Source organism: Artibeus jamaicensis, unplaced genomic scaffold, assembly GCF_021234435.1.
Source record: "Artibeus jamaicensis isolate MK-2021 breed Jamaican fruit bat unplaced genomic scaffold, CSHL_Jam_final contig_1128, whole genome shotgun sequence".
NCBI classification, from domain to species: Eukaryota; Metazoa; Chordata; class Mammalia; order Chiroptera; family Phyllostomidae; genus Artibeus; species Artibeus jamaicensis.
Genome location: NW_026521220.1, coordinates 1237871 through 1264400, shown reverse-complemented (window position 1 = coordinate 1264400; position 26530 = coordinate 1237871). Strand labels below are relative to the sequence as shown.

General features: G+C 55.0%; 1 protein-coding gene across 2 annotated transcripts; it reads right to left on the bottom strand.

The window, feature by feature from the left end:
• Nucleotides 1-2654: 2654 nt before the first annotated feature.
• Nucleotides 2655-26114, bottom strand: TOP3B (DNA topoisomerase III beta). Of its 2 annotated transcripts, XM_037158756.2 has the most exons (18): nt 26036-26114; nt 20111-20276; nt 18752-18883; nt 17345-17451; nt 16658-16732; nt 15057-15253; nt 14436-14592; nt 13511-13624; nt 11678-11768; nt 9523-9677; nt 9260-9365; nt 8384-8530; nt 8096-8269; nt 6187-6315; nt 5548-5697; nt 5074-5174; nt 4229-4430; nt 2655-3217 (listed from the first exon to the last, which is right to left on the bottom strand). In XM_037158756.2, exons 2-18 carry the CDS (start codon nt 20178-20180, stop codon nt 2736-2738), a joined length of 2589 nt encoding a protein of 862 aa, XP_037014651.1. In that variant the 5' UTR covers nt 20181-20276; nt 26036-26114; the 3' UTR covers nt 2655-2735. The 2 variants fall into 2 exon arrangements, with proteins under 2 accessions (XP_037014651.1, XP_037014652.1); XM_037158757.2 differs by lacking the exons at nt 16658-16732; nt 17345-17451; nt 18752-18883; nt 20111-20276; nt 26036-26114 and adding an exon at nt 15821-15900.
• Nucleotides 26115-26530: the final 416 nt, after the last annotated feature.

The following is a 26530-nucleotide window of genomic DNA, read 5'->3' as shown; positions in this document are numbered from 1 at the left end:
AAGGTTTGTAAGTTCTTTGGCTTTGTCCCATCTCTTTGGCCCCCCCATCTGACACTCTGAGTTTCACTCTCTTTGCCCTTCATTTAATTTCGGTACCAATCATCCTTCCCTAAGGCACCAATGATCCATCCATGTGGTGAGGAAAACCGAGTTTGTCTTCACGTGGAGCCGCTCACTTCCCTTACCACACATGGGCACCTCTGGGTCATCATTCAAAGATACACTTCTTGATCTCCCCCCCATTCCATTTCTCCTTCAATCTTCCCCCCTTGGTCAATGGTGCCCTCCACCAGTTACTCAAGGACCCACGCCAGAGAGCTGATAGTCATCCCTGTCTCCTCCCTGTCCCTCACCTCCTACCTGTAGTCACGAGGTTCTATGTCTACCCTTCCTCCGAAACAGGCCTAGAATCCAGCCTCTTCTCTCTGCTGCTTCACTGCTTCCGGCCAAGTCCAGGCCAGCATCGCCTCTCACCCGGACCATGTGCAGTGTCCTGGCACGCCTCCCTGCACCTACTCGTGCCTCCTGCAACCCATCCTCATCACCGAAGCATCCAGACCGACCTTTCCAGAACACCAACTTCACCACTGGTCTCTCCCCCGACTTGCCACTCCCATCAGGGGAATGTCAGAGCAGATTCACCCTGAATTTGACCCAGTGGATCACTTCTTAGGACGATGTCTCCACTCTTGATTTTTCTTCCGCCTCTTCTACTACTCCTCCTCATTCTTCTTTGCTGGATTCTTGCATCTCCTCAACGTCCTCACACTGTCACACGCTGCGGGGCTCAGTCCTGGGTCCCTTCCTCTTCCTGCTCTATTCTCACTCCCTCAGTCATCTCATCCAGCCTTGTGACTTTAAATATTTCTATGCTGGTGATCCTTAGATTTGTACCTCAAGCCCAGCCTTCTTCCCTGAAACCCAGCCTCATACATCCAACTCGCTGCTCCACGTGTATCTGTAACAGACACCTCACACTTCAGTTCCAAACTCAGCTCCTAGTCCTCTTGCCTACACTGTGCCCTCCCCCAGTCTTTCCTCTCTCAGTTAAGGACAACTCCACGCTCCCAATTGTTAAGGCCAAAGGCCTTGAAGTGGTCCTTAAGTCTGATCTTTCTACCCCATTGTACTTTATCCATTAGCAAGAACTCTCTGCTTTGTGGCCAAAATACATCCAGTGAAATGGTAGGGTGTTTAGGATTCACATCTGAATAATACAAGATCGTCTACAGGTTAATTGTTGAAGCTGGGTAATGGTATGCAGAGGCTCCGTTTATTATTCTGTTTATGTTTGAAATTTTCCACAATAAAATCATCCTGCTTCTCCCCACCTTCACGGCTCCCACCTTGATCCCAGCCGCTGTACCTGGTAGGACTGATTTTGCAGTAGCTCCCTCACTGAACCCCTGGCCCCCAGGCTGAAACCTCAGTGCAGAATCCTGGTAAGGAAGGGGTGGTTTGGGTTTGAGGCCTAGCGCAGCCATCTGCCCTCTCAGCCGGCACCCGGCCTCCACCCTGGCTGCCTCAGCGGAGGCGGAGCTACGTCAGGAGAGAAGGCCAATCTGCCGTGTGACAGGGCCTCAGTGGGTGGCCGAGCAGCCCTGGGCCAGGGACCCCCCACCCCCTGGGGCCCTATCGGTGCCCCAGGATCAGGATGCTGCAGCTCAGCTTCCCAGGGAGGCCGCTCACAGAGGCAGCCTTTGGAGAGCATCCGGAGGAGCTTCCCGAACAGTGTTCCAGGGAACAGAGTTGGCCTCTGGAAACCTCCAGGGAGAGGGAGCCTGGGGGCCCAGCTTTTTGTGGAATGCCAGGTAAGGCCACGGGTTTATTTACGAAGGCTCCTCTCAGGGCCTCTTATGTCCTAGTGTGAACTGTGAACCTACCACCAAGATAGAGGGGCCTGTGTGAAACATTCACCTGCTCCAGGTACAAGTGTCCCTCTACTGAACAGCCTGGAAAGCCCTACTTCCAAGCTCCTGCTGCCACATGGTCGGGGGTGGAGTTTCTGAAGCTCAGAGGACTTGTGGCTGCCCATAGCAGTGCTCCTCCTCCGGGCTGGGGTGGGGGTACAGGCAGGATGGCAGGTGGGCAGCCTACCGCTTACATCCAGCTACCACGGGGCACTAAGACTTACAGGCGATTTTCAACATCTGGCATGAGAACGGCTCCCCATGGCACCTCTGTCCCCTGTAAGTTACCATGTGAGGTACACAATCAGGGCTTGTTTGACAACAGAAACCGGAACAGGCCTCAGAGACGGTCAGGGCCGCCTGAGGCAGCACACACAGACCTGCTCAGAGCCGCTGAACCAGAGTGTGGGGTCGGAGCCTGGACGGGGGGCTGCATCGAGGGCCAGGTCCAGAGAGCACTTCTGCCAGCCCATCTCCTCCACCGGGCCTCCCTCCTGCGACACCTGCCTGGGGTGACAGGCTGGTGGCACCCTCCCTCCTGACAGGCATCAGGGACACCTCCTACTGTGCATGCAGCTACCATTTCCACACTTGGTATCCTCCCTGAAGGCGCCGCTGGGGTGTGGGGAGAGCGGGCTTCTAAAAGTAGTGTGAGCAGTGAAGGGAGAGGCAAGGGGGCAGGAATGGGAGAGGCAATAGGTGGGGAGGACACAGTAACCCAGGGAAAGGTCCCCAGCTGCTTGGTTCGGAGAAGACGAAATGCATTTTAATGATCTGTGGCCCAAAGGACAACTGTCTGGAGCCTGAGTGAGGAATGACAGGCCATCATACGAAGTAGGCAGCCAGGGCTGACATCTTGTCCTTTGGTCGCCTGGCACTGGGCTTCCCAGCGGGCCGCCGGCCCCGGCCCCGCCCTCGGCCCTGCCTCCTCCCCGGCCCACCTCGGTGCATGGGGTGGCAGGAGGCCGCGTGCCTCAGCTCCACCAGCTCCTGGAAGACAGGGTCGCAGAAGACACAGCCCACGTGCTGCGTCTCGTCGCCCAGGAGAGGGGACTTGGCCTTGTTGAAGTCCACGTCGAGCAGGGCGGCCTCGCAGGAGCTGCAGGTCTCGGAGGACACCCGCACGCGGTGGGCGTTCTCAAAGCAGTGCGCCACCACGTTGCACTTGTTGCAGGCCACCTTCCACTTGGGGCCCGAGGTGGGGTCCAGCACCAGCACACCACTCTCGCACTCCACGCACTGGCCGATGCCCAGCATGCTCAGCGAGTGCTGGCAGGTGGGGTGCGTGCACTCATTGCAGCCCATGCCTGGCAGAGAGAGGGCCGCCATGAGGCACGCCTGCCCCACCTGCCCCATGTTTCAGTCCCCCCCCCCAACCCCTGGGCCTCCCTCAGTGCTTCTAGTGTCCCTCGTCCCAGCAGAAAGTGTTCCTTTCAGCTTTGATCACACTGGCCTGGGCTCGCTCCCAGTCTCTGCTTGTCTGAACTCCCCTCACCCTTTGAGCACCCGGCTCCCTGGGCTCACATCATTTCCCAAAGCCTTCCTGGTGGCCTTCAGCCAAGTCCATCTGCCCTTCACTTTGCTTCCATAGCTTGTCATAGGCAGCTCTGTGTGGACCTCGTTTGCATGGGCCACATGGGGCTATCAGCAGCCCTGGAAGCTGCTGGAGGGCAGGAATGGGCCTCAGTGCCTGCCCCACAGGCGAGGCTTGAGTCAGGAGGGCTAAATTGAGACCCTGAGGACTCCCAGGCCCCCTGGGAGTGGAGCCTCACTCTTGCTGTGTCTGGCTCTTGTCTGCAGTGTGGGGCGATGCCACCCCAGGGGCTTGTGCAGGGTGTAAAGAAGACAGCATAGCTGAGGGTGAACACTCTGGGTCCCGCACCCCCTTCAGACTCCAGGCTCAGTCTCTCAGCCCCACCGTGATACACGCTCTCCTTTTGCCAGAAAAAGCGTGAGGATGGAGAGCACTGGTGGGTGCTGGCTGAAGGCCTGCTCCCACCTGCTCATCCTCTCACTCGCCATAGCCCAGGAAGGGGCACAGTGCGCCCACGGACCCGATCCTGAGTGGGCTTACTATAGTCAGCTGTGTAACTAAGACAACACAGAGGGGCAGAGGGTAGGGCTGACACCTCAGCAGTGCCCAGGGACATGGGGGACCTCCTATCTTAGCACCAGGAGCATGGGAAGGCCCAGGGTAGGCACACTGACAGAGACCAGCGAGACGTCAGGAAGGGGCTGGTGCTGATAGAAACCCAGGGGGGACAAGGGCAGTCCAGCTTGGAAGGGAGAGCGGAAGCCCAGTGGCGAGGTGTTCTCACCTTTCTTCATGTCCCGGAAGGGCGGGTGGTTGTAGCAATAGGGGCACAGTGGGTAACTTTTGCCTCGAGAGCCTGATGACCACAGAACCAGCTCGAAGTCGTCCAGCGGGCACCGGAGCTCTTTGTAGAGCTTGATGGTGCCATTCTGGGGCAGGGTGTAGGTCTCGTCACAGTGGGAGCAGTGCAGGCGACTTGGCTTGGCCTGCAATGCCAGGGGAGGGGCACAGGGTTGCTGGGGCCACAGGGCCTTCCTGCCACCCTCGTTCTCCCCATAACACAGAACACATAAAGTGCAGTGTGTGACACACAGCACACAGGAAGTCCTGTGTAACACATAATATGGAATAGATAGTACTAATATACATGTGTATACTGTCATGTGTACATTCAGTTTAATACATGCACAGAATATATAACATGCAATGTGTAATACATATCATGTGATGTACAACACATAACACGTAATATGCTCCCAGACAAGAACCTCTCGGGCAAGGATCCAGGCCCTGAGTCTCAGGACACTTGCTCCGCACGTGAAGAAAGGTGGCTCTGAAATCCCAGCACGTATGTTAATGCCCGTGACAGCAAGGAATGTGCTGACCAGAAGCAGTGGACATGTGTGTAAGTGACCTAATAGCTTATTTGTGCTGGGGGTTATTGGGACGCTGGGTGTTTGTTGGCAAGGCTGCTTTAGGCCTCTTAGCCACGCTTGAGTGACAACTGGAACAAAGAATTCCTTGTATGACAGAGGATAAGATGAAGGCCTACAGAGGGGACAAAACATGCCCAAGTCTGTGCACAAGGGCACCACAGGCCACAGGGGCAGGTCTTCACTGACCACCTACCTGGATGTACTTCATGAACCGGTGGCACTTCCCGCAGCGGGACAGGGGCTTGCCTGTGGCTGCCAGAGGTGAAAAGGACACTTCCATCAACTCATCCATGCCTGAAAGCAAGCAGTGCAGGAGAGTTGCACCCTCCCGGCCTGCAGCAGCCCCCTCCGTAGCGGGTGCAAACAGGTGGGCTGAGGGGACGCCACCACAGGAGGGACAGGATCTGTGAGGGAGTAACCCCCTGCCCTGACGGTTCCCAAGTCCGTAATGGGAAGAGTGGAGCTGCAGCCCAGTCTGTCAGATGAGCCAGGTGCCGTGTGTGTGGTATTAATACACTGGCTCTTCAGTCCTGGTATAGGCCCAATGATGACCCATCATCTAGCCGAGGCCTGGAGCTCAGATCTAGGGCCCGGTCTCATCTGGGGACCCTGGGCACCCCAAGTGGTGGCAGCTCTGACACAGGGGCAGGGAAGAGGTAGACCTCACCTGCAATGGAGTCAACGAAGTAGTGAAACTTCCTCTTGAAGACGTCCAGGGTGTGGCCGAGGACCTGGCGGTAGTCAGCCTTGCCCTGGGCGATCAGGTTCAGCTGCTTCTCCACGGCACTTCGGATGGTGGGGAGCACCAGCTCTGCATCTGCAGGTGGGGCGCGCCACTGTGAACGTTCCCACCAAGGGGTCCTGGCTGCTCCAGCTGGAGTTGGAAGGCACCAGGCTGCACCCCACAGCCCCAGACCTCTCCTGATCTCCCACCCAGAAGAATCCTGGGTGGAGTCACTAGGGACAATTGCCTCTGGAACTGCATCACAGGTGGGCTCCTGGCAGTCCTTGGGCCATGTCTATGTTCCTCGGGGCCATGAGGGGACAGAGTAGACAAGCCCTGCAGTGCAGATCAAGGCCTAGCCAGTAACTGGTCTGCAGGGAGGGCCCTTGTCTCCCCTTTTGGATCCTTTGTACTGTCCATTCATCATCCACCACTCTGAGGCTCTGCTGGGGCCAGTCCTAGGGTGGCCAGCGCAGAACCCTTGCAGCAGGAGGTGGGGCTCACCACAGGGTCTGCTAGGGGAGGCTTTGCGCTGACAAAGGCGGAGCTGTAGCCCAGGGAGCATTGGCTGGCTGAACTCACCGATCTTATAGTAGCCGTGCACCAGGACAATGCCAAGGTTGGTGGGCTTGAGCCGACGCCCACTCTCCACGACCACATAGTTACGCTGGCAGATGTTGTTGATGTGCACAGGGATGCTGGCGTCTGTCCCTGCAATGCACAGCAAGGCCCTGGTGTCCCTTGGACTGCCTGACGCTCATCAGCTGTGGACTCCCTTTTACCCAATCCAGTCATGAGCCCCTGGCTCTTAGCCTCTCCTGTGCTGCTTCGGGCCAGCATTTTGCTGGGCACTGTGCCACATGCCGTTCACAAAGTGATGTACAAACCCCAGGATGGTGCTCCCCGTGCCGGGCACTAATTCCCGCTCTACAGAGGCTCAGAGAGGTTAAGAATCTCTGCCAAGGGCGGACAGCTCATCTGACTTGTTCTTCAAATCTAATAAGACCTCCTTGTGGCCTCTCCAACCTCCGTCCTGTGGCAATAATCCTATTCTGGAGCCAGAGCCCCAGCCCCCTGAATGTGGAGCTCAGACACTCACTGCCGAATCGTCCCCTTCAAAGCCTGCTCTGCTTTGCCCACTTCCTGGTGCTGTGGCCCCAGGACAGGCTCAAAGTTATGGGACACAACTCCCTAAAGGATTTCGAGGTCACCTGGCACTGCCACATGCTACCATTACTGCTCCTCTGGCCAAGGAGCTTCCTGAGCCTCCTGGCTGGTGCTCGGAGAATGAGTAGCCTGCTGAGGCCCGTGTTCACAGGATGAGGGGGGGACAGGACCTGAGCCCTGTGTGGCGTGCTCTGAGAGGTGCTGTGCCTGCTGCTGCCTGACTGCCTGCCAGGACCCCTGTGTGACTCAGTGGGTTCCCCAGCTCCTCACTACATTCTTGCCATGGCTTGAGGGGCAGCTCTCACCAGGCCCTTTTATAGAGCCCTGGGGGCCCTGGTTGACAGGACCAGCCTCGACCACTGTCTGGTTCAGAAGATCACAAGAGCCCTCTTCACTTCTGCAAACTCAATTTGGTCAACAGGAAGGGGCAGAGGATACTGAGGAAGCAGCGCCCGCACCTCCCAGTAGGCTGAGGACTGTCAAGACACAACCCACACAGGCCCCCAGGCCCCTGGGAAGAAGCAGGCCCAGCTCTCCTGCAAGGGCCGCGCTGCTGCCAGTGCCCCGGACTCTGGTGAGCTGCTCCCTGGAAGTCTCCTGTAGGTCTGTCAGTGATGGAGCCAGGTCCAGGTACCAAGGCCTAGATTGTCCCAGGACCCTCCAAAGCCTGTCGACTGGGCAGGGTCTGGTCACCTGGGATGGGATAGCACATCAGCAACTGGGCAGTGCCCATCCGTGTGAACACTGCCTGGGGAGGTGGCCTCAAGTGTGTGAGGACACAGGTCACAGCTCCTAGGCCTGGGGACTATGTGAGACCACCTCACCTGTGAGGTTGTTCGAGCGTTAGCAACTATACTGAGCCGGCAAACGGCTCTGGGCTGCCAATTCCAGTTGGAAACCCGGTTATTGTGCAGGAGCTTCTGGCCCTTGGTGAGCTCTAAGCCTCCCTCACAAGGAAGCAGTGCCTGTGAATTTGGGTTTCCTCGTCACTGGATTCCAGGACAGACTCGTGTTGGCTGTGTTGACTGAGGAGGACTCTGGTCTGACCTTTGTGCTTTTCCTGTAACTCAGTCATTTGGCATCCTGGGTGTCAGTGTGCATAAGGGCACATCTCGGCCTTCACAGGCAAGGCCTGGTCCTGACATGGACGCCTTGGTGAGGTACTACCCGCTGCCACCCTGCCTGGCTCAGCCGGTCACTCCCTGGGGCCCAGGCACCAGGTGCTGGGCCTGGAAGGGTTACTGGGCCACTTTGGAAGCACTGCCTCCTGGGCTCCGGGGTTGGGAGGGGACCCTCAGGCCAGGGCCCAGGTGGGCACACCCACCGATGCCATGCTTCTCCATGAGGGTGATGAGCTCAGCCTCCGTCAGGTAGTCGGGTGGGCTTGTCTGCTTCTCCAGCAACTTCACCTCGGCCACAGGGAAGGTGTCGCCCCGCTGGCAGGGGGGCAGGCTCTCCTCCAGGGGCACGCTCTGCCAGGGCATGATCTCTGTAAAACCTGGAGAGACAGGGCTGCCTCAGACCCTCGGCCTCTACCCACCAGTCCGGTGGAGAGCGTGCCATCCGTCTGTGGAATGGAGGGGAGGAGCAAAGCTGGGCCCTGCAGTTTTACCTGGTGAGATGACAGTCTTCACTGTGCAGGTGAAGTGCTCGGGCCCGATCCTGAAGGAAATGGTGTTCTGGAGGTACTTGCAGTCGTAACTAACCGTGGCAATGAAGTGCCTGGTGATGTACTCATAGAGCCGCCACGCCTCACCCCCTGCAGTGAACACAGATGCAGGTCAGCAGCCAGGACTCTGGCTCTGAGGACCTGCTGGCTGCTGCTCAAGAAGCGGAGCCACAGAGCACTCCAGAGGAGGAAACGCATGGCAAGGAGAGCAGGTCCCTCCTGCGCCCTGGTGGTTCCTCCCCAGCCATGGCTCCCCTCTCCTGCCCTGCTTCCAGGTGGGTCTGACCCTCTCTAGCGATGCCACCCCTGCATCCCACCGGGGCTGTGCATAAGCAGCTCCTGCCTCCACCCGCATGGCTCTCCCTTCCTCTGCCTGCTCCCGGCACGTGGCCACCAGCACTGCCTCAGCCCAGTGACGGAGCTTGTCACTCTCTCCCGGTCTCATCCTGTTCCGCCCACAGCCACCTGCCACTCACCTCACCCTCCCACCTCCTGCCTGGTCTCTTCTGGTCTAGGGTCCCCTCGAGCAGCTGCCTGTACCCTGCACTCAGGCACACCTGCCACTGCATTTCACTCTTGTCCTGTCCCATGGTGAGGGAGCACAACTTTCAGCCAGGAGCAGCACAACTCTGCCACAGCCAGGAGCAGATGGGGGCTGGACGGAGTCTCTACATTGGCCACGGGGCCTAACACCACGCAGAGGTCCTGTGTCACTATGGCCTCTCGCCCTTCCCTTGCCAGAAGCTTCAAGTATATATGTGTGTGTATGTGTAATATGAGTGTGCAAGTGTAAAAATGGCAGGGGGGGTCACCTGATACCTAATTCAGCCTCTGTGGCAGACCTCATAGGGGTGATGGGGGGATGGTCACCAGCATCGTGACCTTTCCGTGGGCGGTTGATACCTTCTGCTAATAACCGCTTCACCTGAGAGAGAGAAGACAAAGCCGAGTGTGAGTATGGGTGTGGTTGCCCTCCCACCTACGGGGAGCTGCTGCCAGGCCTGGACTTGGCCAGTCCTGAGCTGGGTGCCAAGGTCTTGGTAACAGGTGTGTACGGGGGGCCAGGGCCTGGCTCTGCTCACCGTGTCGGCCCAGTAGGGATGGTTGGCCTGCTGCCGGAGAGGGCCCTTCAGGTCAAAGTTCTCGGGGTAGTGGGTGGTCTCGGTTCGTGGGTAGCTGATGTAGCCTTGGGTGTAGAGCCGCTCAGCGGTCTGCATGGCGTGCTGTGGCCCCATGCCTGTGAGACAGGAGGCTCAGCCGGCCCAGAATGCCAGGGTCGGCCAGGTGCCTGCCCAGGGCCTGGGCCTGGGCCTGGGCCCCTCAGGCTCCCCCCAAAACAAATAAGGCCTCCTGGGGGTGACAGTGAATCTGAACAGGCAAGGCCCAGAGCAGAGCTGCTGACCGAGTGCCTGTGCCTTATCCAAGGCTGAGGTCCTCAACCTATGAGGCTGGACCAAGGACAGGGATGCTCAGTGTCACCCACACGATGCTGGCAGCTGTACTGACTGAACATGACCTTCAGACCGCCTCTCACCTCTCACCCTCTGGCATGGAACCATAACCATGTTTCAGGGCCTGCTGGTATCTGCTATAGCAGCAGAATTAGCACATGCCCTCCGTTCAGAGCCTCCTGCGTATTTCTGTCCTCACAGCATTCCAGGGCCACTGAGAGCGGGCTTGTGTTCCTGCTTCTCTGTGCCCAGCAGAGGCTCGCACCAGAGACTGGCCACTCAATGTCATTGTTGCCTCTGAGGATCCCCGGATGAGGCTCCAGATACTGACCATGGTTTCCCAAGGCCACTGAGGGGCCACCAATGCCTGGAGGCTGTCAACTGTCCAGCCCAACCCCCTTCTCACTATTATAGAAACAAGGCTCAGGGACAATGGCTCACCTGTCCCAGGTGGGAGAGATGGGTCTTGACCTCTCCCCTGCAGCCCGGAAGCTGCTCCGGGAGGATAATGGGGGATGTCCCTCTTGGGTAGTGACAATCATTAGCAGGGCTATTGTTGGGATGTGCTACTCCAGTCATTTAACCCTTGCAGCCCAGAGGGATGGTACTAATTATGGTCACCCTCTTTTCTCATGACAAAACTGAGGCTCTGGGACAAGGAAGGATGTGACTGAGCTGGGATTTGGCCCACAGTTTGTATCTGGAGATGAAACTCCACAGTTTAATGCCTTTGAGGGGCATGTGAGAGCCTGCCTTGTGGGTGGTCCTGCTGATGGCTTCCCATGTGTTCAATCCTGGCACGGGCTCCTCAGACATTTTTTAAATGATACGGTCTGCATTTTCCCTACATAAACTCAAGGAAGCTGTGAAGTATTAACCATCAATTTTGTGAAATGGAATCTGCTCTCCTGTTTTTCATTTGTTTCCACTCTGGAATTTAAGAGAAATTAAATCTGCATGAGGCTCAGACTCCCCCTAAGCCTCAGGTGACACTGCATGGAGAGGGGGTGCAGGCCCAGGTGAGCACGTGGAGGGCGTGTGTGTGTGGGCGCACAGGTGAGCACGTGGAGGGCGTGTGTGCTGAACCAGGTGAGCACATGGAGGGCGTGTGTGCTGGCCCAGGTGAGCACGTGGAGGGCGTGTGTGCGGGCACAGGTGTGCACGTGGAGGGCGTGTGTGCTGACCCAGGTGAGCACGTGGAGGGCATGTGTGCTGGCCCAGGTGAGCACGTGGAGGGCGTGTGTGCTGGCCCAGGTGAGCACGTGGAGGGCGTGTGTGCTGGCCCAGGTGAGCACATGGAGGGCGTGTGTGTGTGGGCGCACAGGTGTGCACGTGGAGGGCGTGTGTGCTGACCCAGGTGAGCACGTGGAGGGCATGTGAACTGGCCCAGATGAGCACGTGGAGGGCGTGTGTGCTGGCCCAGGTGAGCACGTGGAGGGCGTGTGTGCTGGCCCAGGTGAGCACGTGGAGGGCGTGTGTGCTGGCCCAGGTGAGCACGTAGAGGGCGTGTGCTGGCCCAGGTGAGCACGTGGAGGGCGTGTGAGCTGGCCCAGGTGAGCACGTGGAGGGTGTGTGTGCTGGCCCAGGTGAGCATGTGGAGGGGGTGTGAACTGGCCCAGGTGAGCATGGAAGATGGGTGACTGGCCCAGGTGAGCACAGAGGAAGAATGCTAGAAGAGATTGGCCACCAGTGTCCTATGCCCCAGGGACTACACGGGGGTTGAACAGGGGTGCTGTGTGACTGCTCCAAGAAGTCTGTTGGGGTGTTTAGAGAAATGCTCTCATACCCAGGGAAGAGCTGGCCACGCGCAGCATCTCCACAGTGTTCAGGGCCAGTGGCCTCTGCTTTGCCTTCTCTTTCTTGCTTGTGGCTTCGACCTAGAAGACAGAACAGATTCAGTGACTTGGGGGAGGGGGGAAGGGAGAGACAGCAAAATGGAGAGAATTAGGATGGATGGGCAGAGGGTCTGCTCCACTGACTTGGTCTCTATGCTTCTCAAAGTCACTTCTCATGGTGCTCTCACGATTTGAATGAATATTCAGTCCCAGAAGGAAAAAAGATGGTAATTTCCTAAAGAATTTTCTAGGGAGAGAGAAAAACTGGAGGAATGGGGAAGAGTCAACAGAAAGGCTTGCAGCCCTGGCCTGGTTGCTCAGCTGGTTAGAGCACGGTCCTGACTCATCGAGGTTGTAGGTTAATCCCGGACCAGGGCACACATAAGAATGAACCAATGAATGCAGAACTAAGTGGAACGACAAGGTGATTTTTTTTCTCTTTCTTTAAAGTCAGTATTAAAAAAAACAGAGAGAGAGAAAATGGGTTGCAAGTTCAAAACCAGACTGGAGCCAGTGTCAGCAAGGCCCTGGGGATGGCAGTGGGTGGGGGGCCCCCCCGGGCACAGGCTGTCTCCAGGGGACGGCTGCCCTCCAGGAGCCTGAGCGCCCACCAGCACCAGACCCTGCTGCTGTTGCTGCATCTGCTGTCTGGTCGAGAGAAACTGGAAATCGAGATTTCAATGTGAAATCTCATTATTTTTAAATGTTGGTAACTATTTTGAAACTTTTATGATACTATGCAGTTTAAATAAAATACTGGTGAGCTACCTCTTTCAACCTCTAGATTAGACAGCTGTCAGAACAGATGACTCTGTTGTGCCTGCGGCAAAAAGAACCCCAACAACTCAACTCCGACAGCTCGTCCCTGCCAATTCCATGTAGACCTGACCAGGGTGGGGCCTTCCGATGCCAGACAGATGACTGTGGGCTGAACAATGAGGCCAAACTGGGCACATGCAGCCGAGAAGGCTGCATCGCCAGGGTGAGGGCTAGAGACAGTAGCAATGGCATCTCTGTAGGAAGGTGATCAAGGATAACAGCATGGAGCAGCTCTAGAAAGTTCTGGAAGCCAAAGTCAACTGCATAGGTGGGTAAGAAGGCACCCAAGGAAGGCTCAAGAAGGACAAGCGAAGGCACCTCAGTGGCTTTGGTAGCTGTCACTGCTGCATGACACTTGCTGCAATGGCTGAGGGCCTGCCCCCCAAGCCCCAATTCCCTGATCCTCCCAGAGCCAGCTCCTTGCCAGACGGTGTCACCTTCTTCCTAACAGCCAGGTAGCACGTCCTTCCAACTCATAAAACCCTGAGTAAGAAACACAGCACCAGGAAGGCCATGAAAGCTGAGGAGATGGGGTCCCAGACCCGTCCATGGTGGCTGTGTGACCCTGGGCGGGTTCGTGGCTGTGCACAGAGAGCCCTCTGCAGTTGTCAGCTGTGGAAGTCACAAAAAAGGGGCATTTGTGTGAAATGAAGTCCTGTCAAAAGGAGACGATGCCCACAGGGTCACACGGGAAGGGAGGTGTGAAAGGGGCCTGGCAGGTCACAGCAGTAGGATGGTGCACGGAGCGGAGAAGATATGCAGCACGCTACGGTTACCGTGGCAGGAAGAGCTATTTCAGTAGGAGTGTGTGTGTGCGTAACTGTTCTTTCCAAAAGATGTTTGTGTTTCAGAAAGGGGAGAAAGATGTGACCCTAGGTCACAAGCTGTTCCTCCAGCCAGAGGCACCCCACTCCTACCACTCCCCCCACCGGCAGGGCTGACAGATGTGGGTGCAGCAGGCCCACCTGGGCTTCCTTCTCCAGCTTGGTCATGTTTAAAAACATCTGCGCGATCTCCCGATCAAACACCCGCACTCGGTCCCAGTCCAAAAGGAGAGATCTGTCTTTATCAGCATTAACCTGCAGGAAGAAGGACGAAAGGAGCATGGAGGCAAGACAGTATCCAGGTCAGTCTCTTGCCAGGGGAGGACTGGGGCAGATGAAGCTGGTCCTTGCCTGGGAGCAAAATGGCCCCAGCTTTAAAGTCTCAGAGCCGCGCCCACGCAGCCCCTCCCGAGGCGAAGGCTGCTCTGACAGCTGGTCTCCCCCTGGCGTTGGACAGATGGTCTCGGGAGGGGAGCCCACAGCTGAGGCTGTTGTGTCCTTAGAGAGTGACAGAGCCTCCATCTCTCGTGCCCTCCCCGTCCACATCCTGACACCTGACCAACACTGGGTGTGGCCTCACCCTGGGGTCCCTGACCCCATGTCAACCAGCGCAGCTCTGTATTATGTTCTAAATTTTATGAGAAGCTTTCATGGAGGCTTTTATTTGGAGAAGGGGTTCCAAAATCTTAAAAAATTTGAAAGGCAGTCCTTGGACCTGACCGTGGCAGCTGATGGCCTCAAGGGGTGACCTCACCCCATACCACCAAAGCTAAGCTCCTTCCCATTCATCCAAATTCAAGGTGTCTTGCTGAGCCTTAGCCTGCCTCTCCAGGAAAGCTGGGGTCCCTTCCCTAGGCACCCTGTGACCCCTTCTCTGGCCTCCCTCTTGTACTTCTGTCTACAACTGTGCCCTGGGCCTCTGGGGCCTAGAGGGTGGTGATGATGATGATGATGATGATGATGATGATGATGGTGATGATGGTGGTGGTGGTGGTGGTGGTGGGAACTCTCAGGACCTACACCCAAACCTGGAAAGACCCAGCGGGAACACAGAAGGGAGCAGAACCTTGGCCTGCAGCACCCAGTAGGTCTCTGGTTTGAAGGACTGGATTCTGTCGTGTCGCTCCACGCAGAACCCCAGGGTAGGGGTTTGACATGGCCCGAAGGAGATGAGAGAGCTGTCTAAATCGCCGTATTTCCCCTGAAAGTACTTAGTCTGAAACCTAGAAGGAGGGGTGGGGGTGGGGGACAGAAAGATGCTTCAGTCATGTGTTTGCTCAAGACACCACCATTAACCACCGGTGGGAGTGGGGGATGGCCCAGCTGGTGGGCACGGTGAGGAGGCCAAGGTGGCTGGCTGCTCCCTGCTTGGAAGGCAGGGCAAGAGGACATGCCCAGCACGGGGGCCAGGGAGGTGCGTGTGTCACATAACAGCAAAAGTGGGAAAGGGCAGACATCTGACCATCCTGGGCCAGGAGCCCCTCTGTTGTTACACCCCACCCTCTGCCCTCTCCTCGGGATGCATACAGTGTGGACAGAAGCACTGCTTTTTAAGCACTGGTCTGTTGAGACAGTTTTCTTCGGGGTTTTTAAAATGTTGAAAACTGCAGGATGCTGATCAGGCTGGGGACTGAGGAAGGGGACCAGCAAGGGCAGGGACTCTGGCCAAAGGGCGGGCGGCCAGCACCTGGTGAAGGCACAGCCGATGCGCAGGTCCAGCTCCTGCCGGGCATCCACTGAGAGCGCCTCGTTGTGGTCAGGCTCGCCCAGGTGGGCCATGGCATTGCAGATGTCCGTGTCCGTGATGGAGCTGAATTTGGCCCGGAACACTGTCTTGTCACCCCCATGGGCGGGATTCATGACGGGCAGCACGGCATCCAGGACCTGAGGGAGGTGGCTGGCAGTGAGCCCTCCGACTCCCGAGGTCTCTAGCTCCCGTTCTACACCCCACCTGTGGGCCCAACTCCTCTCCGGGGCTGAGTCTCCCCAGATGTGTGTGTGATCCCCTCTCTACTACTGCCAGACCCTCCTCTGCCTCTCTCCTCTTCCAGAAGCCCCGGGCTCTCCACATACTCCTGCCACATGGCTTCCCTTCCTTTTGTCTACAAACTTACTCAAACACCCCTTTCTTATAGCACCCTACAGACGGCCACCCTCTCTTACTTCCTTCCATTGTCACCAAACCAAGAAATGCTATTGCCAAGGACACAAGGGAACTCAGAGTCACCAAGGCTATCCCACGTGACCCATTTCCCCTTCTTCAGGAGGAGGGGTGCTGGGAAGGGTGGGTAGAACTTTTAAGAGACTGGAGAAAAGCCAGGAACAGGAGAAGAGGAGCAGGCAACGGGAAGGAGGGGGAAGGCCCTATGACCCCCCACTGCGGGGGGCTCAGGTCGCTGGGGCGTGCAGGGGTCCTGGAGTCCAGACAGGGGTCCTGGAGTCCAGACTCACTAAGAAGGCCGTGCTGTGGGAGGGGAGTCATGCTGGAGCCTGGCCATGCAGCTTCTTTACAGGGAAGAAGTGGCTTCGATTCTGAAGGGAGAAAGCCCCGTGAGCTGCCACCCTTCTTTACCCTCAGCTGCAGAGACCCCCTGCAGAGGGGCAGCACTGCAGGTGGGAACAGGGGAGTGGTGTCTGGAAGGGATGGAGTGTAATCAGTTTGCTGAGGGTGCTGTGCTGGCATGCTGGGTCCCTGAGCTCCCCCGCTGCGCTGGAAGCATTTCCTGAGCCCTGAGGCGTGCTGGTCCTCAGGGTGAGGACCAAGGGGTGCAGAGGAAGGAGGGCGACCTGTACAGAGTCACAGCCTGAAGGGCACCAGGTGACACTGGTAGTCACAACCAGTGTGAGGGCACCAAGGCCAAGGCAGGTGTGGGAGCGCATCCTGGGTGGGGAGAGGGCACGTGAAGCCGGTGCTGAGAAGAATGAGGGGAGTGACAGGAGTGAGGAAGGTTCCCGGGTGTCAACCGGCATGATCTAAGGTGGTGCTGAGTGACCCGAAATGCTGAAAACCACCTCTCTCCTTGGCAAAGCCCCATTCTGAAACTCGAATCCATCTAGCAGTTCCTGCCCTTTTACTGTTGCCCGTACAACGTGCCCCCAGGTGAAGTAACACTCCATCGCCCAGTAGAGTCTATGCATCTTAAAGTGTCTAGAGATTTTCTAAAATAAAGGAGAATAAAAGGCATTTTTAATCCAACGTAGTTGATTCCCTACTCTGGGCTCAGGAGTGGTGTGGGACAGGTGGCAGGAAAGGCCAAAAGTGAGGACCACGGTGGGGTCCACCCCTACCTCGAAGCAGATGTTCTCCCCTTCCTTGTCACAGTCCAGCCACAGCACAACGTAGTCGCAGCCTTTGCCCTCCACCTGCCACAAAGCACAGGGTGTCACACCTGCCGCTGCCCGGCACCCCTCAGTGCCCGCCCACAGCACGCCCACGGAGCGGCCGGCCCCTCACACCCGCCGCCGTTTAGAAAGCCTGGTGCCCAGAGCAGGGGCCCCGGCTATAGGCAGAGGAGCTATCTAGTTAGACTGGCTTAGCCGCTCAGAAAAGAATTTAGTTCAGAACTACTGTGGACAAAAAAATATTAAAAATGAGTAAGATCTTAACCCCAAATATTGCACAGAAGGAGGACTGAAATAAAATAACCCTACATGTTAATAATAGTAGTTGTTTTGGGTACTGTGATTATAAATAATCTTCCTTCTTTATACTTATTTACATATCCTAATTTTCCATAATGTACATGCATTTGTTTTAAAATAGAAAGAACCACCACCACCAAACTACTTTAAAAGAATTCTGGGGGCTAGCAGTGTAGTGGGGGAGTGGGGAGGGCGGAGCAGGCCTGAGAGGTGCCTTGTGGGGCAGCTGGGGGTGCTCACAGAGAGGGCGGAGAGGTCTGCCCAAGGGCTGGGCTGGAGGGAGCCAGGGGAAGGGCCTTCCTGCCTGCTTCTGCCCCCGCCTGCGCCACGAACCTGCAGGAACTTCACCATGTTCAGCTTGGGGTTGGCTTCCTTCTTCTCCGTGGGGGCTTGACTGAACAGCTCTGCGGGGTCCACTTTGTCCCATTTGTTGTACTTGCCTGTAAACCCCAGGCACAATGACATCTGAATTGCACTTCAGAGCTTGGCCTCTATGGCCATGATATGGTGGTCCTGTCTTGCAAGTAGGGAGAGAGAGGCCTGGAGAACGGCTTGCCCAGGGCAACCTTCACAGTCAGAGACAGAGCCTCCCTTCAGCAGCCTTCCTGCTCCTGCCTGCGAGCTGACACCACAATGCGGCCACCATGGGAGCCACCAGGGGGCAGGGCTGCTGCTCTAGCCTCGCTTCCAGGACAAGCACTGTGGCTAGAAGTACCATTCTGGGCTGGCTCACTTTGCCAGGGCATGTGCCTTCGTCTTCTCTCCCAGCCTGGATTCTGTAAGCCTCTCCCCGGACCCTGCACCCGACTGGGCACATGATGGGTGCTCAGTTGACATCTGAGAAGAATCAATCTTTATGAGCCCCATGTTGGAAACACTCTCCTACTTCACTACTTAGGACTCGGTGGTCACATGCTCAGCACTCTGCCTTTCTTTTAGGCCCGATTTCCTGCAGCCTGAAAGACTCGGGTCAGATACAGCCAAGTTCAAATCCCAGCTCCCAACCTGCAGGCTAAAACTCAGGGTCCGAATGCTCAGCCACACAAGTGAATCGATGTCACTGTTGCCACTGAGCAGCAGGAAGTCCTGGGGCTTTGCTGTGTGCCTGGCCCTGAGTAAGCAGTCCACCATCACTGTCACACTGAGTCGCAGACAGTCCTGGGAAGTGAGTGACACTGTCGGAAGACCCACTCCACACACGAGGAGCAGGAAGGCATGGAGGCCCAGTCACTGGCCCAGCCCCAGCCTGTGAGCCAGCAGAGTGTGGTTTGGAGCCCAGGCCAGATTCCTGTTGACTATGCTGCCCTGCACGTCGCCCCAGTGCGTCACTAATGCTGGTCATTCCAAGATAACAAAATGAGGATGATGATGACAGCCACCAAGTGACTGCTAGACAACAGCGATATCAGCAGGAGCAGCAGCCTTCCCCCAAGCACCTCTTCAGATCAGCCCCCCACCCCCCCCTGGTGGGCACCCTCTCCAGTCTGCACAGCAAGGTACACGGGCATGCAGTGACTAAGGGTGTGGCTGGGAGGGGGGCCCAGGGGTGGTGACCTCCAAAGCCTGAGGTCTGGATGCCTCATTTAGAGACCCTGGGTGACTTCTCCAACCTGCTGGTGTCAGGACACATGGGTTTGGACACTTCTGCCTGGAGCCCTCCCCTGGTTCCAACTGGACCCTGGGAAGCACCTTGCAGGCCTTCCTTCAATGGGATGGGTGGGCAGAGCATGGGGGGCTCACCCAGGAAATCCAGGGTCATCACATGACCGCAGACAGACGTCATCTTGAAGCGGACTGACTGGCCTGCGAAGGTCCCTGTGTACTCGTGCACCGAGCACGTCCCATTCAGCCCTTTGTGTGAGGACATGTTTCCTGCAGGAAGAAGCACGGCAGTGGCTGCTCCCGTGGGCTGCAGCCGCCTCAGGGGTGCTGGGCCCCAGCGCTGCCTCTGTGTGGGAGGCCAGCGTGCCCCTCCCCCAGAGCAGTCAGTGGTAACATCCCTCAGGTCACTGTGGGGAACTAGGTGCTGAAAGGTCTCATGGTTCACAGGGAAAACACCACTGGTAACCAGCCAGCACAGTGTGCTCACCACGTAGACCCCCGCCAGGGGCGCCCCCTCTGAACTCTCAGGAGCAGACGCTCTTGGGCTCTTTCTCTGCATTTCTGTGTTCACTCTTGAATTTGGTTTCTGCCTACCTTCTCTCAAACTTTACTCAGAGGTCCCCAAGAACGCCCTAATTACTGAATCCGGCAGTGTCACCTCACGCTCTGCACGGATGGCCCCTCAGCCAAATGTCCTCGGCTCCTGGGACCAGGCACTACTTCCGGGGTCTCCCCTCTCCATCAGACCGCGGCTTCTTAGCCCACGTGTCTCAGGGTCTCCTCCTCCTTCACCCTCAGGACCAAGGGGAGGTCAGGGTAAACGTTTGCCATTTCTGGGTCCCCATCATCCAAATACCCTTCCTTCTTGGAGGGAATTCAGAGAAAGGAGGGAAGCGGCACCAAACACCCCAGTGGCCAGAGTTGGGGTGTGGGCAGACGTTCCATTTCCCAGGGCTCTGGTGTCTTGGGAAGGCCATGGCCAAGGTTTAGCTTAGTGGCTGCTCTTGAGTGACACGAGGCTTGTGGGCAGAAGCTGTAGCAGTCAGGGTCAAGGGTAGGGGCCAGGATCTTGTGCTTGGGGCGATGATGCCTGCAGCACGGCCTCCTCAGACTTAGGCCAGGGTGTGGTCCTGGCTGTGCCTCCCTCCCTCCAGTAAACGCCCTTTCTGTGTAAGTCACCAGGGCTGGCTGCTGCTGCGAGACCACCAACCCTGACCGGCCCAGCACTCCGACAGGGGCCTGTCTGCACCCGCTGCTATGCTGTGAACGGTGTCTGTGCCTCCTGGGAGCCCCGCCCTGGCTCATGCTGGCTGTGGCAATAAACACGCTCCACAGTGACCAACACCAAGGAGCTTCATGAACGCCTGCTCTCCTGAACCATGTCTACTCCAGCGGGCCAAGGTCACACTTTGGAAAAAGAAAGAAATCATGTGTAAAACAGGAATGACAGTGGCTGCAGATCAAAGCCAGAGAGAAGCCAGGGTCAGTCTTCCCTACCTCGAGAGAGGATTTTGGCGATGGACTGGGCCAGGGACGGCTTTTCTGCAACCATGAGCACGGTCTTCATCTTATCTTACACCTGGCTCCGGTTCAGGGAAAAGGCAAAAAAAGGAGTCCTGGAAAGTGGTGTTTCAGCAGCCCACACCACTACCAACGCCGACTCCTAAAGAGAGGATGAGACACACAGAAAATAGCAATGCTTCCAATGGAACCTGTACCACTTGCTAACAAGGAAACTCACTTAAAAAGACAAAAAAGAAAAGCCCAGGCAAGAAAAAAAAATTTAAGGAAACTTGAACACATCTGACAGACAACTGCCCGGGACAACTGATGTGGCTCAGAGATGACATTGGGAATTTGTCTTCGTCTGGGAGAAGCTGAGGTGACTCTATGACCTCAGGTCAATTTTCTCCCCAATGCAGGCCAGGAAGATGCTTGGCCCTCCTCCCATGCTACGGTTCCTTGTCTTCCTTGGGGCCGAAGGGCACCTCCTCCTTGGCTGAGCCCTGGGAGACTTTCAAAAGGCAAACATCCAGGTCGGGCTCCCCGGGGCCTTCTCACCCACAGTCAGACGCTCCGGTTCCCAGCAGAGCCCACCAGGCCTTCACAGCAGGTTCCAGTCTCCCTTCCCGCCCGCCCCTTAGCCTTCTTGCTTGGCAGGCCATGCTCTGGCCAATTAAACTGAACACCATTATCTAAAGAAAAAACACTTTCAGGTTTCTGTCCCTTTTGCTTGGAATGTTTCTCCAAGCCTGGAGAATGCTGCTCAACTGTCCAAAGACCCAGTTCAAGCAGTAACTCTTCCTTAAAGAGCTCTCCCCACTGCCACTGGCTGGATGAATCCTTTCCTCCTGACCCCCGCTCCTTAAAGCCCGCTGCACACCACCCCACAGTGGGTTACTGCCGCATCTCCCCCTGCTGGCACATGAGCGGCCCGCCGTCTGACTCACTGTTGGCAACTGAAACAGCTGGTGTGGGGCCTGATACAGGACATTTAATGCCTGTTGGCTGAATAAAAGAAACATATGAACCTGCCTTTTTAGTCATTAAAAATATGGCATTGACATTGATAAATAATGTATATTTTAGAAAAGGTTTTCGTTGACACAACTGGGCAACCTTCTGGGAAGAAAAACAAAGTTAGACTCTTGCTTTATAATTTTCACCAAATCAAATTCTAGATCTAGCAAAGACTTAAGTTAAAAAAAAAAAAAAAAGAAACCAGAAAAACACTAGAAGAAAACATGAACTCTGGTATTTAAAAAAGAACCCTTAAGCACTTCGAAGTTCGGGAACACACCCCTTCGTGTTCACAAGCATCTGGTTTCCAAAGTTTTTATCGATTTTTGTCAACCAGATCACTGTTTTATTCTTAGGACTTGTTCATGTAATAAGGAAATTAGCCTTTGTAATATAATGTCCAACAAGGCTTGTTAAAGCAAATCAGAGACGGCGCGGGCTTCTGCTTATCTCTCCAGCAGAGACTGCAGGTCTGACCACACACAGGGGCGAGGGTGTGGGGTTGGGCAAACTCAAATGTAGGCAGTGGGAGTTTGGTCAGAGCAACCTCTACGATAGCTCTCACACTGAGTGCACATTCCCAGCAATTGCCCTTCCAGAAATAAAATCAATGATTCTACAGGTATTTATGGAGCACGTACTACATGCTCAGCCCAGTCCTGGGTGCAGGGAACACAGCACTGTGTTCGTCCTTTGTGCAGGATCTCCATGTGCCATGTGGGACAAACCAGTGCAGGGCGCAGGAGGCACAGGGCAGGGGTGAGGCCTTTGGTATCTGGGGGGAAAGTAGAAGGACCAGGGCAGGCTTGAGGGAAAGCGAGGATGCCTGGGGTGCTGAGAGGGAGCAGGTGTGTAGAATGCAGGCATCAGTCATGCTCTCAGGGGTTTGCTTTCAGGGAGCTGGGAGGCAGTACAGGAGGAGACGTTCTGACTTCAAGTTTTAAAGGGACCCTTCTGGCAGCCCCGCCAGAAAGAACTGACTGGGTTTTGAGTGGCAGCAGTAGAGGTAGCGAGGTTAATTTGGAGTCTGGGCAGATTCTGAAGGCAGAGTGAACAGGCCCGAGATGGGGGAAAGGAAGATGAGTCAAGATATCCAAACTTTTGGCATGCAACAGGCACTGACGAGACTGTCCACGTGAACACTGAGTCTCCCAGGGGCAGGACATGGTGGCACCTGAGTTAGAAACCACTGCTGGGGAATTCTCTGCAGCATTATCGTTCGTGATAGAAGATTAGACACAGTTAGTGGAGGCCAACAGGGAATTGTTAAACAAAAGTATGGCGTGTAGCGGAGCAACATGGGGTGGCCAGGAAGGATGCATCTGCTTGGTAAATACCAATATGGGTCAGGTCACCATGAAAGTGACAAGAGGAAAACTGGGTGCATGACAGTGAGCACAGAGTGCTGCCATCTGGGAGGCACACACTAGTTGAAGGAAACAGATGGTCAGAGCATTCGCCTGGGGCGGGGCAGGGCGGAGCGGGCTTAGGGCCCGAAGGTTGGGACTGGGAGCAGGCGGGCTCCTGCTCACCACACCGCCTCTTGCATCTTCTACACCGAGTGCTGTGGACACATGTGACTGGTCAAAAGAACTAAGACAATGGATTTAAAACTAAAGACAAAATAAAACCAGACAGAGAAAGAAAGGCTAGGAAGGGCAGCCTTCAGAAAGGACGCCGAGGAAAACACCTTCACTACCTGTGGGAGGCAGCCCGCGGTCAGCCCTGGGCTGCCAACCCAGCCCCTTACTGCAAGACACTGGCGACCTCAGTGACATCAGTATTCTTTGTAAGAAAGTTGCCCCAAATAAAACAATTTGCTTTTTTCCTCAAAATAAATACTTGGGCGTCTTGCCTTAAACATATCACCATCCCAGAGACAAAAAAGTTGAAAACTGCTGGAAGGGCAGCATGGACAGACTGCAGAGCTCACTGACCTGAGGACCACTGAAGCTGCATCACCCACTGCCAGCTGTGCCGCCCCCATCCGGTCCCCCCAAACACCACCCTTCCTCCCTGTGTGCCAGAGCTGCTCCTGCCATCGGGCCTCCACCCAGGTCACTTTCCCCAGACATCCAGTAGCTCTGACCACCCCCCCAAAAAAACACACACCTGCCAGTGTCCTCAGGTGTGGGCACTGCCACTGTACTGCCCCACAGGGGGAACTGAAGGGTCAGGGAGACCAGATGTCGAGTGGCAGAACTTGGATACGAATCCAGGCCTGTGTGTTCTAGAACCCACACACGAAGCCTTCATCCTGCAGTGTCTCTGCGGGCAACTGCATTGAGGGGCAGCCATGCTTCACCTCCCTCTAGCACTTACCACTACACCCAACAGTCTCCATCTACTGATTTGACTTTTGTCTTACATGTCCTAGAATTTAAGTAAGCTCCAGAACAGGGGTTTTGTTTAGTTCATTCTAATGGTCGCTAGTAAATGACGAGCAAAACACTGACTGAATATATGAGTAATCAGTAATTCTACCTGCAAAGTGAATAGTAAAAATACTTTTAGATGCCTAAAATGTAAAGAGTGACTTTAAATCTGTAAGAGAATTGCAAACATTTCTCTTTCTGAATGTTCTTTTTTCCCATATGGTAAAGTTTCTAGAAATCTTACACCTCCACTATTCCTCCTCGTACATAAGAATCCTAACACCTTTTTGGTAAATCACTATGGTTCTTCTCTAAAGATCCCTCTCTTTTGCTCTAGCATCTTCAAAGGGATGAGTTCGTTTATCCAGAACCAGGGACGCAACTGGACAGTCACAGAGAGGCACACCAGCATCGGTCCTGACTCCAGATCACCTGTTCACCTGTCAGGCTGTGCAGCTGCTAATTCACATGTGACTCATGCTAGTCACAAGCAGCTCTGGCTCTAAAGGAACACATGTTCTAGTTCAACAGTTTACATCTCAATACTGCCTAAGTATTTTGCAATGCTCGGAGTATCACTGTTTTACTAGGGGAAAATACCACTTCTTTTAAGGACACAGAATCATGAAATCCTGAGAAAAGGGCCTTGGTGATGATTCGGCACAAACATTTCAAGGAAGAAAAACAAACTAAGGCTCAGAAAGGATTATCCAAAGGTAACCAAGGAAGTTGATTAAGTTGGGGTAAAACTCATGCTTCCGTACTTCCAGCTGAATATTTTTAAAAAGATTTTGTTTATTTATTTTTAGAGAGTGGGAAGGGAGAAAGAGGGAGAGAAACATCAACATGTAAGAGATACATCAATGAGTTTCCTCTAGCATGCCTGCAACTGGGGACCGGACCTGGCTCACAACCCAGACTAGTGTTCTGACTGGGAATCGAACTGGCAACCTTTTGGTTCACAGACTGGGGCTCAATCCATCTTAAAAAAAAATTGCATCAGGTTCCTTCTATCTCTTAAAAAATGTCCACAGTCATAACTGTGATTAACTTTTTGTGATTCATCTCAGGGCTTCTCTGCTTTTCCATTAAGGCACATCTTCAATCTTAAAACAGAAGCCAATAAAAACGAAAGCTGAAAGCAATGTTCTATAAATTTCATTTACATACACCATCCTAATGCCCTGCCAGCAAAACATTATTATTCACTTAAGTTTTGCTTTCTTAAAAAAGTTTAAATATCTATATAAAAAGGAAAATTGTATAGCCTCAGAACTAAAAGGCTGGAATCAATGTCCAGAACTACATTCTTTCCGGTAACCTACATGGTATATCAAGCCCTGTTCTTGTGCCTGCCAAAGCTCTGAGCCTGAAGTTGGTCCTCCCATCGCAAAGGGAGATTAGCAAGTGCTAAGGGGGTGCTGACATAGCAAACACTCCCAACTGGGACTGTAATGAGAAGGCCTGATGCAAGGGAGTAGCAGGTTAGCCAGCCTGTTATTACCCTGTCAACTTTCACCGGCAGCACCACAAGGGTACCTGACCTCCGGGAGGGACTGTTTGCAGGGAAAGGCTTTTCACATCAGTGTCTCACAAACCAGCGGATTTAGCTGGGCAGTGAAGGCCTAGCAGTGGTCTGAACAGCATTTAGAGCCCCAGGATTTCCCACCTTACTAACTTCACCAAATACCTATACAGTCAGGAAAAGAAGGAAAGAAGCAACCATTTCTTAAGCTCCTCCTCTGTACTAGGTCATTATTGCTATAAACACTTTATTTAATCTTGCCAACAACCCCACAAGACCAGCGTTGTCATTTTTTAAGCTATAAGTAAAATGAGGTTCAGACCAGTGTCAGATGACCTTTGCAAAGGGTCTAGGAACCCAGGGCTCACTGGCCATCAAGTCCACATTGGTCTAACTTCCCACGTCCTGTTCCCGAAGGCCTTTTATCCCGAGTGATAAAAAGGTAAGACAAGGCCTCTGTGAGAAACAACTGCCCCTGGAGTCTAGTCAGTTTGTTCAAGTTGAAGTACCCTCTACATCAACAACTCAGCGAACGCCTGGACGCCCTCAAAACTGAGTGGGGGCTCCGGTGGTTGTAAGCGGCACCAGCCTGGAAGTGGAGCCCTGCGGGCCCTGGCCCCACCCTGGCCCGACCGCTGCACGGCCTCCCTGAGCCTCTGGTTCCCTACCCGTGACAACATTCGAACAACACACCCATCTTAAAGAACTGCAGGAGGGTTTGATGAAGAAGAGTATTAACTGCAGCTCCTGCTCTTTCCAGACACCTGGCGAAATGCTGGCCCATCACCACCTCCCCGACTTCCCACAACAAGCCCCGGGGTGGAGGGTCCATCCCCTCTAGGGACGAGACGGAGAGAATTCAAAGAGCCCAGCCCGGGACTCGATGCCTAGCAGCGGGTCTGGGACCCCTCGGCGCCAGCATTCGGGAAACATGCCCACGGAAGGCCCGCTCTTCCCACATGCCTGAGCCGCGCGGCGCGGAACCCGCTGGGTTCGTCTCACCCTCAGCCCTACAGCGGCCACCGCTTCAGCTCGCGTTCCCGGGGCGGCCACAGGCAACCCCTACTTCCGGGTCCGGCAGCTGCTGGAGTCCCCGCGCCTTCCCTCCGGCATCCGCAGGTCTCCCTCCACGGGTTCCTTGGTTTGCGCGTTCCGGCAGCGCGGTTCTGGGCGGGCGGTCCTCAACATTCTTCCCACGCGCGGGGAGGCAATCATGACAATGATCAATACAATGATTATGAAAGTACTGGATGATAAGCATGAAAACATCTATGCTGTTAATAATGAAAACTACAGATGTGTGTACAGCAGGCTTCTTTCACTACTATAAACATTTCTGTAATGAATGAATGAATGGTTTAAATATCTGGAAAATGAATTGGAAAATAAAAGTTTTTTTGTGTCAAAGTGTTAGAACTATGGGAAAATTGAAATAATTTCTATCACTGACTGCACAAGTGCCTCATTGTGGTTCATGAGACACCTGAGAGCTCCTGG